This window comes from Equus caballus, chromosome 17 (genome assembly GCF_041296265.1).
Source record: "Equus caballus isolate H_3958 breed thoroughbred chromosome 17, TB-T2T, whole genome shotgun sequence".
NCBI classification, from domain to species: Eukaryota; Metazoa; Chordata; class Mammalia; order Perissodactyla; family Equidae; genus Equus; species Equus caballus.
This window is the reverse complement of record NC_091700.1, coordinates 32,490,619-32,505,615: the sequence shown is the minus strand read 5'-3', so window position 1 is coordinate 32,505,615 and position 14,997 is coordinate 32,490,619. Positions and strand designations below refer to the sequence as shown.

Here is a 14,997-nt window from a genome sequence, read left to right as displayed (position 1 = left end):
TTTGCTGTGCATTTTTAATAAGGCAATTAAAATCTACCTTATTGAGAGTTCCACTTCTAGTAAGCAGGGTGAGGAGCTTGGCAGACCACTCCCCAGAGAAATTGGTGAGTGTTGTTTTTTTAAAAGCCACTTAAAGGGACCGGCCCAGTGGTGTAGTGGTTAAGCTGGCATGCTCTGCTTTGGTGGCCCTGGGTTTGCAGGTTCAGATCCCAGGCACAGACTTACACACCATACATCAAGCCATGCTGTGGCGGCATTCCACATATAAAAGAGAGGAAGACTCACAACAGATATTAGCTCAGGAATGATCTTCCTCACAAAACAAACAAACCAACCAAAAAAACCATTAAAGTCTTTGGAAATGGTGCAAAGAGCATATCGTAAATGAAGAAATATTGATTCGTGAAAGTCTAAAACTCCATAAAAACAGTGAGAATCTGTGGTTCAGTCATGTGCTGCATAACATTTCAATCAATGAGGGACTGCATATACCGTGGTGGTCCCATAAGATTATAACAGAGCCAAAAAATTCCTATCATCTAGTGACATCATAGCCATTGTAATGTTGTGGTGCAATGCACTACTCATGTGTTTGTGGTGATGTTGGTGTAAACAAACCTATTGCACTGCCAGGTTTATAAAATTATAGCACACACAATTATGTACAGTACATAATATGAGATAATGATAATAAATGACTATGTTACTGGTTTATCTATTTACTACACTATACTTTTATCATTATTTTACAATATACTCTTTCTACTTACAAAAGAAAAGTTTACTGTAAAATAGTATTCCATGTTACACTGGCAACAGCTTCATACATCTCGTGTTTACCACATCTCTTGATTGCATCATTTTCTCTTGTGCTTTATTTAATCTTATGTTGTTTTGTTCATCACGGCCCCTAAGTGTACAAAATCCCCTTTAATGTTGCCAGTAAGAGGCCACATTGAGTGATTGGCCTGGAAACAAAATTAAAAGCGATTGAAGGGGCCAGCCCTGTGGCCCAGTGGTTAAGTTTGTGCACTCCATTTTGGCGGCCCGGGGTTTTGCTGGTTTGGATCCTGGGTATGGACACAGCACTGCTCATCAAGCCATGCTGAGGCAGCGTCCCACATAGCACAGCCAGAAGGACCTGCAACTAGAATATACAACTATGTACTGGGGGGGCTTTGGGGAGAAGAAGAAGAAGAAGAAAAAGAAGATTGGCAACAGATGTTAGCTCAGGTGCCAATCTTTAAAGAAAAAAAAGTGATTGAGGACTACAAAGGAGGAAAATGAGTGATGGTTATTGCTCGTCAGTCAGGCATGTCCTATTCCACCATAGCTAGCATCCCGAAGAACAAGAACAAAGTGTTGGAAGCTGTTAAAAGATCTGCTTCACTGAAGGCAATGAGACTAACAAAAATTTGAGAAGGGCCTATTTCAGACATGGAGAAACTTCTAATGACCTACATCAAAGACCAGACACAGACGAGTATTCCTCTCAGCACCATGATGATCAAAGCAAAGCCAAAAATTTGCAATGTTGAAAGAAAAGGCTGGACCTGACTACGATGTTGAATTTATTGCTAGCTCTGGGTGGTTTAAATGATTCAAGAATTGTTATTCATTACATATTGTAATGTGAAAATGAGTGGTGAGTCTGCGACTGCTGATGTGAAGGCAGCTGAAAAATTTTTGTAAACTCTAAATAAGCTGATTGTGGAGGAAAATTACTTGCCAGAACAAATATTTAATACGGATGAAACCTCCCTATTCTGGAAACGAATGCCTGAAAAGACTTTCACTCATAAGGAGGCCAAGTCAATGCCAGGTTTCAAGGCTTTTAAGGACAGGGTAACAGTCTTGCTTGGGGGCAATATTGCAGACTACAAACGGAAACCTTTTGCGATCTGGCACAGTGAGAACCCCAGGGCCTCCAAGCATATCAATAAGCACGCACTGCCAGTGTACTGCAGGAGCATTAAGAAGTCATGGATGACCCAGTGCCTCTTCCAAGTTGTGTCCTGAATTGCTATGCCAGTGAAATGGAGAAGTACCGTTTGGAGAATAACATACTTTCAAGATTTTGCTTATTGTTATAATGCTCCTGGGCATCCTCCTTTTATTGGTGATCTTCATCTCAATATCAAAGCAGTGTTTCTCCCACCAAACACCACCTCCTTGATCCAACTAATGGATTGGATCATTTGCTCACTGAATCCTTGATTGGATCCAACCATTGGTTGGATCAAGGAGTTGTAGCAGCTTTTAGGGCCTACTACCTGAGGAGGATCTTTGCCCAGGCTATTGCTGCAACTAAGAAAGACACTGATGCAGTTCTGGAAGGATTACAACACCCTAGACTGCATCAAGAATGTTGCTTGGGCTTGGGGTGACGACACCAAGGAGTATATGAATGGCATCTGGAAGAAGAAACTCAGGAGGTTCATTCATGACTGCAAAGGATTTGCCAAGGGTGAGGAGGTTACAAAAATCAACAAGGCTGTGGTTGAGATGGCAAACAGCTTTCCCCTGGGTGTGGATGAGGATGACATTGAGGAGCTCCTAGAGATGGTTCCTGAGGAACTGACTGATGAGTGGTTGGAACTGGAATAGGAATGCATAGCTGAAGAAGAGGCAAGAGAAAAGGAAACTGCAGGAGGAGAAAAAGAAGAACCTCCACAAAAATTCACAGCGAAGGGTTTAGCAGAAGCTTTTGTAGACCTCCACAAGCTGCTTAAAAAGTTTGAAAACATGGACCCCAACACTGAAAGGTTTTCATTAATACAAAAGAATGTTCATGGGGCATTATCTGCTTACGAGCAAATCTATGATGAAAAAAAGAAAGAAACCAAGCAAACCACCATGGACACATTTCTGAAAAGAGTGACACCTCCTCAAGAAAAGCCTCAGGCAGGTACTTCAGGAGGTATTCCAGAAGAAAGCATTGTTTTCATAGGAGATGACAGTTTCATGTGTGTTATGATCCCTGAAGACCTTCCAGTGGGACAAGATGTGGACGTGGAAGACAGTGATATTGATGACCTTCAGCTTGTGTGGGCCTAGGCTAATGTGTGTGTTTGTGTCTTAGTTTTTGACCAAAAAAGTTTAAAAAGTAAAAAAATACAATTTTTAAAAATATAAAATAGCTTATACAATGAGGATACAAAGAAAACATTTTTGTACAGCTGTACAATGTGTTTATAAGTTAGCTGTTATTAAAAAGGAGTCAAAATCTTCTAAAAAATTAAGAAGTTTATAAAGTAAAAATGTTACGGTAAGCTGAGGTTATTATTGAACAAAGAAACATATTTTTTTATAAACGTAGCATAGCCTAAGTGTACAGTGTGCATAAAGTCTACGGTAGTGTAATATCCTAGGCCTTCAGGTTCACTCGCCACTCACTCACTGACCACTCTGAGCAACTTCCAGTCCTGCAAGCTCCATTCAGGGTAAGTGCCCTATACAGGTGTACCATATTTTATATTGTATTTTTACTGTACCTTTTCTATGTTTAGATGCATAAAAACTTACCATTGTGTTACAGTTGCCTACAGTATTCAGTACAGTAACATGCTATACAGGTTTGTAGCCTAGGAGCAATAGGCTATACCATAGAGCCTAAGTATGTAGTGGGCTATACCATCTAGGTTTGTGTAAGTACACTGTAGATGTTTGCACAATGATGAAATCGCCTAACAATGCATTTCTCAGAATGAATCCCTGTCGTTAACCGATGCATGACTGAATTTAAATCAAGAGCCATTCCCTTCTTCTCCCCTCCCAGCTCAGCGAGGCAGAAACTCCTCTCCAGACTGGTACAATCATGAACGCAAGACTCCCTCATCCCACAGATAGCAGTGGGACGGCCATCCGCCTGGGCGGAGCAGGGCACCAGCATTTCTCCTCCTGACCCCAGCTACCTATCACTGAAGCTAAGTTCTAGGTGAGTGTGGAAGGGAGGTGAGGGCCCACTTCTGCCCAGCCACCACTAACAGGAGGCAGGCACTACCTTGAGCATGGAATCACTGAGAACTGGGGCCTCCATGGTCCCAAGATGGTCAATCTTAGTAAAGCTTTTTTGGTGTTTTCCCCAGAAATTGAGGAAGTGAATAACTAACCACTTGGTGACAAATTTTTTTTTTTTTTTAAGATTTTATTGTTTTTCCTTTTTCTCCCCAAAGCCCGCCAGTACATAGTTGTATATTCTTCGTTGTGGGTCCTTCTAGTTGTGGCATGTGGGACGCTGCCTCAGCGTGGTTTGAGCAGTGCCATGTCCGCGCCCAGGATTTGAACCAACGAAACACTGGGCCGCCTGCAGCGGAGCACGCAAACTTAACCACTCGGCCACGGGGCCAGTCCCTGGTGACAAATATTTTTGCATTCAAGTGATTTCCAATTTCTTAATTGAAAAAAATGGAAGAAGGATCTGTTGGATTAAAAAACAAAATGATATATTGTAAAGTGATTTGGGGCATATGATTTAGAAGTAGCTCAAAGAATTGAGTGACAATGCTCATATAGCAAGTCTACGTATAACTTTTTAAGAAACTGTAAAATTGTTTACCAAAAAATGGCTGCATCATTTTACATTGCTACCAGTAATGTGTGAGGTTTTGAATTTCTCCAAATCCTTGTCAACACTCATTAGTATCTACTTTTTTATTACAGCCACTCTAGTGCATAACTAATGACACCTCATTCTGTTTTTGATTTGCATTTTGCTAAAGATTAATAATACTGAGCAACTTTTTATGTGCTTTCTGGCCATTTGTATATCTTTGGAGAAATGTCTATACAAATCCTTTGCCCATTTTTAAATTGTTATTTATCTTGCTAATTATTGAGTTATGAGTTCTTTATTCTAAATATGTCAGATATAATGATTCACAAATATTTTCTCATAGTTAACAGTTATATTTTCAATTTTTTTCTTTTTTTTTTTTTTTTTTGGCTGAAGAAGATTCACCTTGAGCCAACATCCATTGCCAACCCTCCTTTTCTTGCTTGAGGAAGACCAACCCCAAGCCAACACCCACACCAGTCCTCCTCTACCCTGCATGTGGGTCACCGCCACAGCACAGCCACTGACTGGTGCATGTCCATGACCAGGAACCGAACCTGCGCTGCCGTAGTGGAGCACACTGAACTCAAACACTAGGCCACAGGGCCGGCCCCTGTATTTTCAGTTTCTTGATGATGTCTTTTGAAGAGCAAAAGGTTTTAATTTTGATGAAATACAACTTACCAATTTTTTCTTGTATTGCTTATATTTTGGGGGGCATATCTAAGAAATCATTGCTTAGCCTAAGTTTATGAAGATTTACTCCTATGTTTTCTTCTAAGAGTTTTACAGTTTTAGCCCTTACATTTAGGTCTGTGACCCATTTCGTGTTAATTTTTGAGTATGGTGTGAGGTAGAGGTCCAAATTCACCTTTTTGAATGGATTTTCAATTGTCCCATTCGTTGAAAAGACTATCTCTTTCCCATTGAATTTTCTTGGCACTTTTGTTGAAAGTTAGTTGACTGTAAATGCAAGGGTTTATTTCTGGGCTCTTAATTCCACATATGTCTGGCCTTATGCCACAACTACACTGAAATGATTACTTTGCAGCTTTGTAGCAAATTTGGAAATCAGGAAGTGTGAGTCCTCCAACTTTGTTCTTTTTCAAGATTGTTTTCACTATTCTGGAACCCTTGTATTTCCATTTAATTTAGGATTACCTTGCCAATTTCTGCAAAACAGTTACCTGGGATTTTGGTACAGGTTGCATCTGTAGATCAATTGGAGGAGTACTGCCATTGTAACAATGTTAACTCTTTCAATCCATGAACATGGAACATCGTCTCTTGCATTTAGGTCTACTTTAAATCCTCTCAGCAATGTTTTATAGTTTTTGGTGTACAAATCTTGTGCTTATCTTGTTAAATTTATCCCCAAGTATTTCATTATTCTTGATAGTATTGTTAATGAAATTCTTAATTTCATTTTTTGAGTGTTCATTGCTAGTGTATAAAAACGCTACCGATTTTTCTATGTTGATCTTTTATTCTATAACCTTGATGAACCCGATTAGTTTTAGTAGCTTTGTAGTAAACTTTAGGGTTTTCCATATATAATGATATTGTATATAGAAATTTTACATTTTTAAACACCTTAACCTTTATGGCTATTGCAAAATTTTAAAATTAGATTTAAATTTATGTACTTACTTATGATACAGAGAAGTATGGCAGGTGATCAGTCAAAGACTCTCCAGAATAAAAAAATATTACATTGGGATAAAATGTCATGAAGTGATATAGAAATATGAGTTTAAGAAGAAAAGGAAGCTGTATTTTTTTTCCTGATAAAGAAAAGCTTGTTAATGTAGTTTTAAAAATTGATGATGGATATCAGATTGCCTGATATTTAAGTTCTACTGGCCACGTTTAAGAGTGATACAACGATTTTATTTTAAAACGTCAATTTACAATAAAACAATTTGCATCCTTTGCAACTAATTAAGTCAGACGAAAAATTTTGATGGTCAATCTAAAAATGAGGGAGAAGGTACACAGTCACAGTTTTTCAGAATTCTTTTAGGAAGTATAAGAACAAAATTAAAACCCCTGTATTAATGTATACCTCCCTAACAGGTTTTTCTGTTTGGGATGAGTTACCTTTCTGAGATTTGAGGGAACTACCAAGTGACCCCTAATTTTAAATTTAAAAGCCTCTCCCAAGACTCATTCAACGGTCCCCATCATTAATTTTGATTGAAGGAAGTAATAACTCAGCTGGAATTAAATCACTGCCATTCTTAAATCACTTAGTCTTAAATGCTCGGGGCAATATATATAGACATATGTATATATATGTCCGTGTATATAATTTTTCCAAGGCAGGTCTATTCAAAAGTATAAAATCTGTCATCTATAGAATTTTACTAATTTTAAAGAACTCTTGAAGAACAGTAAAGTATGTTCACTTTGATCGTCCCCTTTCAGCCTTCCATAATCATAAATGGTATGAGCACAGCTGCTGTTTAGCAGTAGGAGTTAGGAATTTAACATTGTTTACTACACTGGCACGGATTTCCAGCACGTGCACGCGCACACACACCCAGGCAGACACTCGACTGAGACTTTTATCACGTAGTTTCTGGGGGCTTTCCAGGTAACCGTCCTCTTTGATATGTTAGTCACAAAGGTTAGGTTGCAGAGTTGACTCAGCCTTTGTTCTCCCACGTGCACTGTGCCCACGGCTCCCTCTAGCCGTCACAGCTCCCGGCGCCCGGCACTCTCTCCTAGTCCCTCCAGGTCCTCGGTCGGCGGCGGGAAAGGGATTGCGCAAGCGCGGGGGCTGCCGACGTGGCCGCGGGAGACCCTAGGTGGGGGTCCGCGCTGAGCCGCAGACTCCGTGGTTCTCTCGGAGCCTTTCGCCCCCGCTCCTTTGCTCGCCGCCAGAGACTTTTACGGTGACTCCAGGGCTCGAAGCGGACAGACGTCTCCCCAGACAGCATTTGGAAAGTAAGAGTGGACAGAACTTCGGCTGGGCAGGCGTGTGACAAGTCCGTGGAGAAGACGACTGAGAGGGCGTCACGTGAGAGCAGCCCTGCGACCGCAGCGAGCTCGGGTCCTAGCGTGGGCGCGAGGGCCGGCGGGTGGGGTCGGCGCGTGACGTGACATGGCGTGACGCGGCGCACGGCGGAGCGCGTGGCTGGGCACGCTCTGAGAGTCCCGGCGTGCAGTCGCGCGCGCGGGGAGCTGGGCACCTTGGGGCCGGCCGAGGCTGAGCGCTTCGCAGCGGCGCCGCGTCCGAGGGAGCCGGCCCGTGGGCTGCGGCGGCGGGCGGGGAGGTCTGCGGGCGGCGCCGAGGCGCCCGAGCTCCGGAGGCACAGGTGGGGCGGCTTGGGGGCGGCCGGCGGGGAGGCTCTTGCCCCTGCGTGGGTCCCCAAAGCGGGCGAGTGGCGTGTGCGCCCGGGGCCCCGCGGACTGGGCGGGGTGCGGGGAGGGCCGAGAAGGCCGGGAGCCGTCCCCAGGTCTCAGAGATGAAACTTTCGTTGAAGGGAGCAAATTGCAGAGGGAATAGTTGGAGAAATTGTTCTTAGTTAACGCCTGTCTCACATTTATGGAACCTTCGAGTTCCCTGCGCCTCCTCCCCCTGTTTACAGTTGGGAGGGAGAGCGCTGCCCTTTTCCTCACTTCCACCACCGTCCTTATGCATCGCAGTGACCTTTCTTGCTGCCCTACCCACCCCTGTTTACTTCAGCTTCGAAAATCGCAGTAATTATTCGCCCTTACCAGTGCTGACAGCTTCGTGAAAGTTCGGTAGGCTTTCTTTTCAAAAAGGTCAGCAAGCAGCAGCAGTTTTATTGAGAATGGACAGGGCCCGATTTTACTCTTTCGAATACATTCGTTCGTGTTTATTAGGCATTTAGCCCCGCAGAGGATCCCTCCCACCTAATTTCTGTGTCGGAAAGTTTTTCTTGGAATGCGCACCGTTCCGTGACGCGGCATTATTGCGTTGCTGGAGGGTTGGCCCAGTTTTCCACACTCTAATGGTGCTAATGAATTGCTTTACTTTGTCTCTTGAGGATCCTCGAGATTTGCTTTATTGAATTGTAATTTAATGAATTTGCTTTCAAAATCGTTGCCTTTGAAATATAGCCTTAAATATTTCAGAATTCAACGATTTTTTCTTTGAAATTTCCAAAAGCAAAACAAAACAAAAGGAGTGTAAGAATGTTCCCGATTACAAATGGAGCTATTTTTTGATTCGCTGTCCTTTACAATAGCACAGCTCATTTGGTGACTCTGTGAAAACTGTTTGAAACTGGAAGCTTCTCTCTTACGTGGGTTCCCTCTCGTTTGTGGGGCTTTCTGAAACGTCAGTGGGGTGAGATGCTACGGGAGGGAGTTATACAAGTGTTTGCAGCAAGTTTCCTCTCCTTTTTTTGTGAAGGGCCAGATAGGCAGTAGAGCAATTTCTGCTGCTCGCTTTAGGGAAATAAATGCTGTATTATTGAAGACTACTGGTGATGTGGATGTTAGCGTGATTCTTACTACTCTTGTGTATGGAATTGAGCTAAGTTGGCAAGTATTTGGTTCAGAATTTTACCTTTGCTCCTGAGTATTTTTTAAAGCGCGCACACACGCAGATATACTCAAGATTATGTTTGAAACAAATACATTTTACTTATTTTATTCGAAAGTTTAAAAAATAGCTGAAGTGCACCATTGGTATCTGGAACCAGCTTTTGGTTTGGGATTTAAGACGATTATACTGGGGTAGGTGCTGTTTTATTTATTTAATAATTCAAATTGACATTTCAAAGACTTTTTCTCTTCTCACCTTTAAAAATTAAAGCATGTGAAATCATGTAATAATGGTTTTTATCTTGTCAAGATGTTTGATAAGCACTTAATTGTGCTTAGGAATAAGATAGGAATTGTTTAACAAGAAAAGCCACCATCATGTGGTCCCTAGCCCTGTGAAATGCATTTTCTCAGAGGCTACTGAGAATATAGCAAAGCCCAGAATAAATCACAAAATAAAAATACAATATTTTAATACAGAATTTTTTCTTTGTGTGCTGAGATTCCCGACTACACTTAATGTGCTAGATTTCCAGGCTCTTCTGCTTGCTAAACTTTTTTTTCTCTTCAAGATGGAGGTGGCCAGCAAGGAATGCTATTCAGCAGCAGCTGACCCGTGGAATCCCCCCTCCCACATACCTTCTGTCTTAATAGCCAGCCCATTTTCTCTAGTGACCCATTAGTTAGGAAATCTTTCAGCACACTATGTAAAATAAGCTTTGAGTAAAGATGTACACAAGGTAATATCGCTTCTATCTAGAGTTCCTTTATAACTTCCTTCTGCCTTCACATGCTTGCTACCTATTCTTTAAGGCTTAAGCCAAATGCCCTTCTCCCTTGAAACACTCCAAGTTCCCATCATCCTTTCCTCACTCTGCTAACTTGTAAGCCTAGTAGGAACTTCAAGTTTGGAATCAGACATTTCATTTCATTGTCTTGACAAGTATCTGTTGAACCTGAGTCTTTGAATCTCTCTTGCATTTACAGCTCTCTCCTTGGGCAAGCAGTTCAATATTTGTAAAACATTCTCTAAATCTGGTATTCACTTCCAAGCATATGAGGATTAAATGGAGCTTAGAGCAGTGCCAAGCACATCTAATGAGCTGAAGAGCTTAATAAAAGGTAGTAAATTATGGTGCTTCTAATGACCAGAGACCATGTACATTTTATGTTTGCAATATAATATAGTAGTCAGTGATTTTAGAGCAGTGTTGGGGTTTTTTTTTGCTGAGGAAGATTCACCCTGAGCTAACATTTGTGCCAGTTTTCCTCTTTTTGTGTGTGGGTCGTGTCCACACCATGGCTGCCTACAAGTGGTGTAGTTCCATGCCCAGGAGCCAACCTAGGCTGCCGACCTGGAGCATGCCAAACTTAACCAACAGGCTGCGGGGCTGACCCCAGTAGAGTAGTGTTTTTAATTCACTTGTGAACCCCAAATAAATTTTGTAAAAGTGACCCCCTTTCACATGTTTACATTGATTTATAACATTTTACATCATACTTTTTAGTTAGTTGCAAAGGATGCAATTTCCCATATGGTATAGATGCTGACATTTCAGTATAAAATTGGTACGTCACTCAACTGTATCCAAAGGAGTGTAATGTTGCACTTTTTTATCCATCACCATTAATTTTAAAAATGCATGGTATTTTAACAGTTCCTTTTTCTTGAAATTATACTTTGCTTTTTATCCTTCCCCCACAGAATGTTATCTTAATTTAACTTATTTATGCTTGAAATCTTTTTATTCTCTATCATGGGTGTCTTTAATAAAAATATTTGTATACATTGAAATTAAGTTTTAAAAATTTTCTATGGTGATAACTGTAGGAATTGGTTTTCTTCTGGACTGAGTTATTACAAGTAGTAAAATCGTCAGAAAAGCATGATACTGGATGATTTTGATAAATAATAATTAAATATGAGAAGTAGGAGTTTAGTGGAAATTTGTGTCTTAAAGAGATGGATAGTTGGAGTTGTGCGTAAATTAAAATTGACACCTTTTACTTTGGTTGGGCTGTTCATCCTAGGGGGCTTTTCCATCCTGGGGTAGTGCACCTAGTAAGAATAGGAATGGGTGAGAGGTATAACTTTATTTTTTAAAGTGAGAAGATTGTGAAAGGAGACCAGGAGAGGAAAAAACAGCATGATAATTGAACTACAGTCTATTCCCAGCCAAAGCAGTTTTAGTGAGGAGTACTAAATGGAAGGAGAGGGGTCTGGAAGCCTTTTTCTTAGAATTATTCATGTTGTTGGAACACGTTCCGTTGAAAAGTCCTTATGTTCTCCAGGGTACACTTCCCCCATTTGAAGACCATTTAGAGCATTGGTTCTTGACGAGGATGATTTTGCTGCCCAGGGTATATTTGGCAATGTCTGGAGACATTTTTCGTTGTCACTTAGGGGGGGGCACGGAGGGGTTTGCCACTATTGGCATTTAGTAGGAGGAGATCAGAGATGCCACTAAACATCCTACAGTGAACAGGACAGCCTCCCATAAACAATTATCCAGCTTAAAATGTCGATCAGAATGAGGTTGAGAAACCCTGATTTAGAAAATTAGTTTTGAAATCAGACTATTTTAACTCTGTAATTTAGGACAATGGCTTGGTAAACATCTTTTGTAAAGTGCCAGTTAGTAAATATTTTAGGCATTTTGAGCCACATATAATCTCTGTTGCATGTCATTCTTTGTTTTTATAACCCCTTAAGAAAGTAATAATTCTTAGCTCCAGGGTCTTTCAAAAACAGATGATCTAGGACAGAAGATCAAACTTTAAAACCTCAGTTTTTCCCTGAAAAGTAGTAGTAGTGGTAATAATGCCTCAAGAGTTGTTTATCAGGATTAAATGAGATAAACACCTAGCATAGTGTCCAGCCACATTAAATACTCTATAAATGGTGCCTGGTGATAGTGGTGTCCTGTAGCATGTAGGAAAAAGTAGGTGCCAAGTTACAGTGTTTTTCAAGACCCTGTTCAAGTAGTTGGAGAAACTTAATGATGCTAGTTAAGTTCCCAGATCAGCTCACAAAAATCTGTTTAACCTCTGCTATCTTGCTTTCTGAACTTCGAGCCTCTTTGTACCCCAAGGAACGTGGAGTGCAAAATTCCTAGCGCATGGTTTCTGAAGGAAGAAAGGAATGGGATCTGTGAAAAGGGGAGGCATTCTAATGACAGAGAGAGAGGATGGAATTCCAGGGAAAGGGATAGTCAATTTTATAGGAGCTTTGGGTTAGGGCAAGTAAGGTAGGTCTGTATATGATCAGTTGTATATGATGTTTTCTAAATTGGGCGTTGAGTATATTCCCTTGACTCCCATGAAGTTGCTGTGTGATGGTTTATGTTTCAGTTTAGAAAGTATGGGTATATCACTTAATCAGAAGCTAGACCAGATTCTGTAATGCCTTTATAGTGTAGATTGTTGTTAAAATAGTCTTAAATCATTTAAATTATCCAATCATAAGTTTTAATGAGATCACGGGAAAAGAATCTCCAAAACCGCAGTGGTGGCACATGTGGGTATTGAGCATTTGAAATGGGGCTAGCTGGAATTGAGATGACTCTTTGAGTGTAAAATACACACTAGGTCTCGAAGACTTAATGCAAAAAAGAAGGTAAGATATGTCATTAGTAATTTTTATGTTGAGTACATGTTGAAGTAATATTTTGGATGTGGGACTGGCCCAGTGGTGCAGCGGTTAAGTTCGCACATGCCGCTTCTCGGCAGCCCAGGGTTCGCCGGTTCCATTCCTGGGTGCGGACATGGCACTGCTTGGCAAAAGCCATGCTGTGGTAGGCGTCCCACATATAAAGTAGAGGAAGATGGGCATGGATGTTAGCTCAGGACCAGTCTTCCTCAGCAAAAAGAGGAGGATTGGCAATAGTTAGCTCAGGGCTAATCTTCCTCAATAAAAATAAATAAATAAATAAATAGAAGGCCTATAATTTAAAAAATAATAATATTTTGGATGTATTTGAGTAAATAAAATGTCACTGAAATTAATTTCACCTGTTTCTGTTGTTTTTTAAGGTATGCTTTTTGGTGAGGAAGATTGGCCCTGAGCTAATGTTGCCAATCTTTTTTTCCCTGTATTTCCTCCTCAAAGCCCCAGTACATAGTTGTGTATCCTAGTTGTAAGTCATTCTAGTTCTTCTATGTGGGATGCTGCCACAGCGTGGCTTGATGAGCCGGGTGTAGGTCCGCACCCAGGATCCTAGTGAACTCCAGGCCACTGAAGCAGAGCGTGCAAACTTAACCACTTGGCCACAGGGAAGCCCCCATCTTTTTACTTTTTAAATGTGGCTATTAGAACATTTAGAATTACATATGGTTCACATTATAATTCTATTAGACAATGCTGCTCTAAAGCTTCTGTTTACTTTTTTTAAATAGTAATTTTTTTATCATGCGTGTAGTATTAAGAGTTAAATATTTTTATAAGGCTTGCAGTGAAAATGAGAGGTCTCACCACCCAAGCCTCAACCCTTTCTCCTAAAGGCAGCTTGTATCAATTTTCTTAGCCAGTTCTTTTGGTCTTTCTAAGTCTCTAAACAAGATGCTTATATTGCTACTTTTTATTTTTCAGTTTTAGGCATTGTCCATGAATTTCCTAGTAGGAAAGATGAAGTTTTAGTTCTTTCATCCTATACCACATGCACACGAACTTTCTCTCCATCCATCTTCCCATCTTCTCAATATGGTTGTATCACAGTTTTGCTTGTATCAAGATTCGTTATTTACATTGTTATACTAATTAAAACTAAAACATGCAGTATATTATGATTACTTTTTCTTTCTAGCTCAGCATCTTGTTTTCCCCAGTTAATAATTGTCTTGATTTTTATTTCCTTAGTTTTCTATGTATGTATCACTGATTAAACCCTGAATCCTCCCACAGTTATGTAGCTCTCTTCTCAAAACTTAGGAACACATTAAGTGTTCTATCTATTTTAGTTGCTTGAAGAAATCTTCTCTGGCATTCTGTCGTTTGCTCCAGTATGGACTGGTTGCCTAATAGTTATCTTGGGAACTCCCGTCATCAGCCTTGTGATTTCTTTCAGCAAATGTGGAATCCAAGAAACAGAAGATGCAATATCTGAGCAACCACTTGGGTGGGTTTAGAAGTTATTTTCACTCTGAATTGCGAATTAATTCTACTATTTCCTTCTAACTTCTGCCTTTAAGAAGTTCCTTAGCAATCTTATTTCTCATTTTTTGTGTAATTCCTGTTAAGATGGTCCATTATGAGCCTCATGTTCTGAAATTTTATGGTGTACTCCTTGGTGTGGGTCTTTTTTCGTTCTTTATCCATTGGTCTTTTTAAATCTTGGAAATCGTGTTTTCTAGTTCTAGGATATTCTTTGAATTTTTTCTTCAACTCTTCCATCCCTTATTTTTTATTCTCTATTTCTGGAAGTTTTATTATTCAGATATTGGCTGTTGTACACTGAGTCCTCTACATTTTCTGATCTATTCTTTCCTATTTTTCATTTCTTTGTCTTTTTGCTCTACTTTGCAGGCATTTTCTATGATTTACGACGTTTTCATCTCTCTATTTTGTGTCTAATTTCTAAGAGCCCTTTTAGTTTTATAAATGTCCTTTTTGTGCGTATCTTTTTGTGTCTGTATCCTGTTTTAATTTTATGGATGCAATATTTTGTTTTTTTACGTTGATATAAATTGTAGGTTTTAAAGTTTTCTTCTCCTTACATATTGTCCATTTCACCCAAATTGCATTACTCATTTTTTTCTTTCATACTAGGCATTTCCTCACATGTTTTGTGATCCTTGGCTGTCTGCTAATTGGAGACTCTCGGGTGGACTACCAACTATAGTTTTTCTCAAAAGTTAGTTTCCTGGACAGTTTTCCTTGGGGAACTCTCAGTGTCACTATCTTTAGGTCTTTCCTCTTGGTGATGATC

The 14,997-nt window shown here is 40.3% G+C and overlaps 1 protein-coding gene across 4 annotated transcripts in view; it reads left to right on the top strand.

Moving 5' to 3' along the window:
• Positions 1 to 7,251: 7,251 nt before the first annotated feature.
• Positions 7,252 to 14,997, top strand: part of SPART (spartin) — a 35,037-nt gene continuing 27,291 nt past the window's right edge. The window contains exons 1-2 of one of the 4 annotated variants that reach the window (XM_070239528.1): positions 7,258 to 7,577; positions 10,061 to 10,195. In XM_070239528.1, coding sequence (XP_070095629.1) covers positions 10,141 to 10,195 — 55 coding nt within the window. In that variant the 5' untranslated portion in view covers positions 7,258 to 7,577; positions 10,061 to 10,140. Of the gene's footprint in view, positions 7,578 to 7,727; positions 7,876 to 10,060; positions 10,196 to 14,997 lie in introns of those variants that run through there. The other 3 variants (XM_005601144.4, XM_001495257.5, XM_005601143.4) reach the window with 3 other exon arrangements.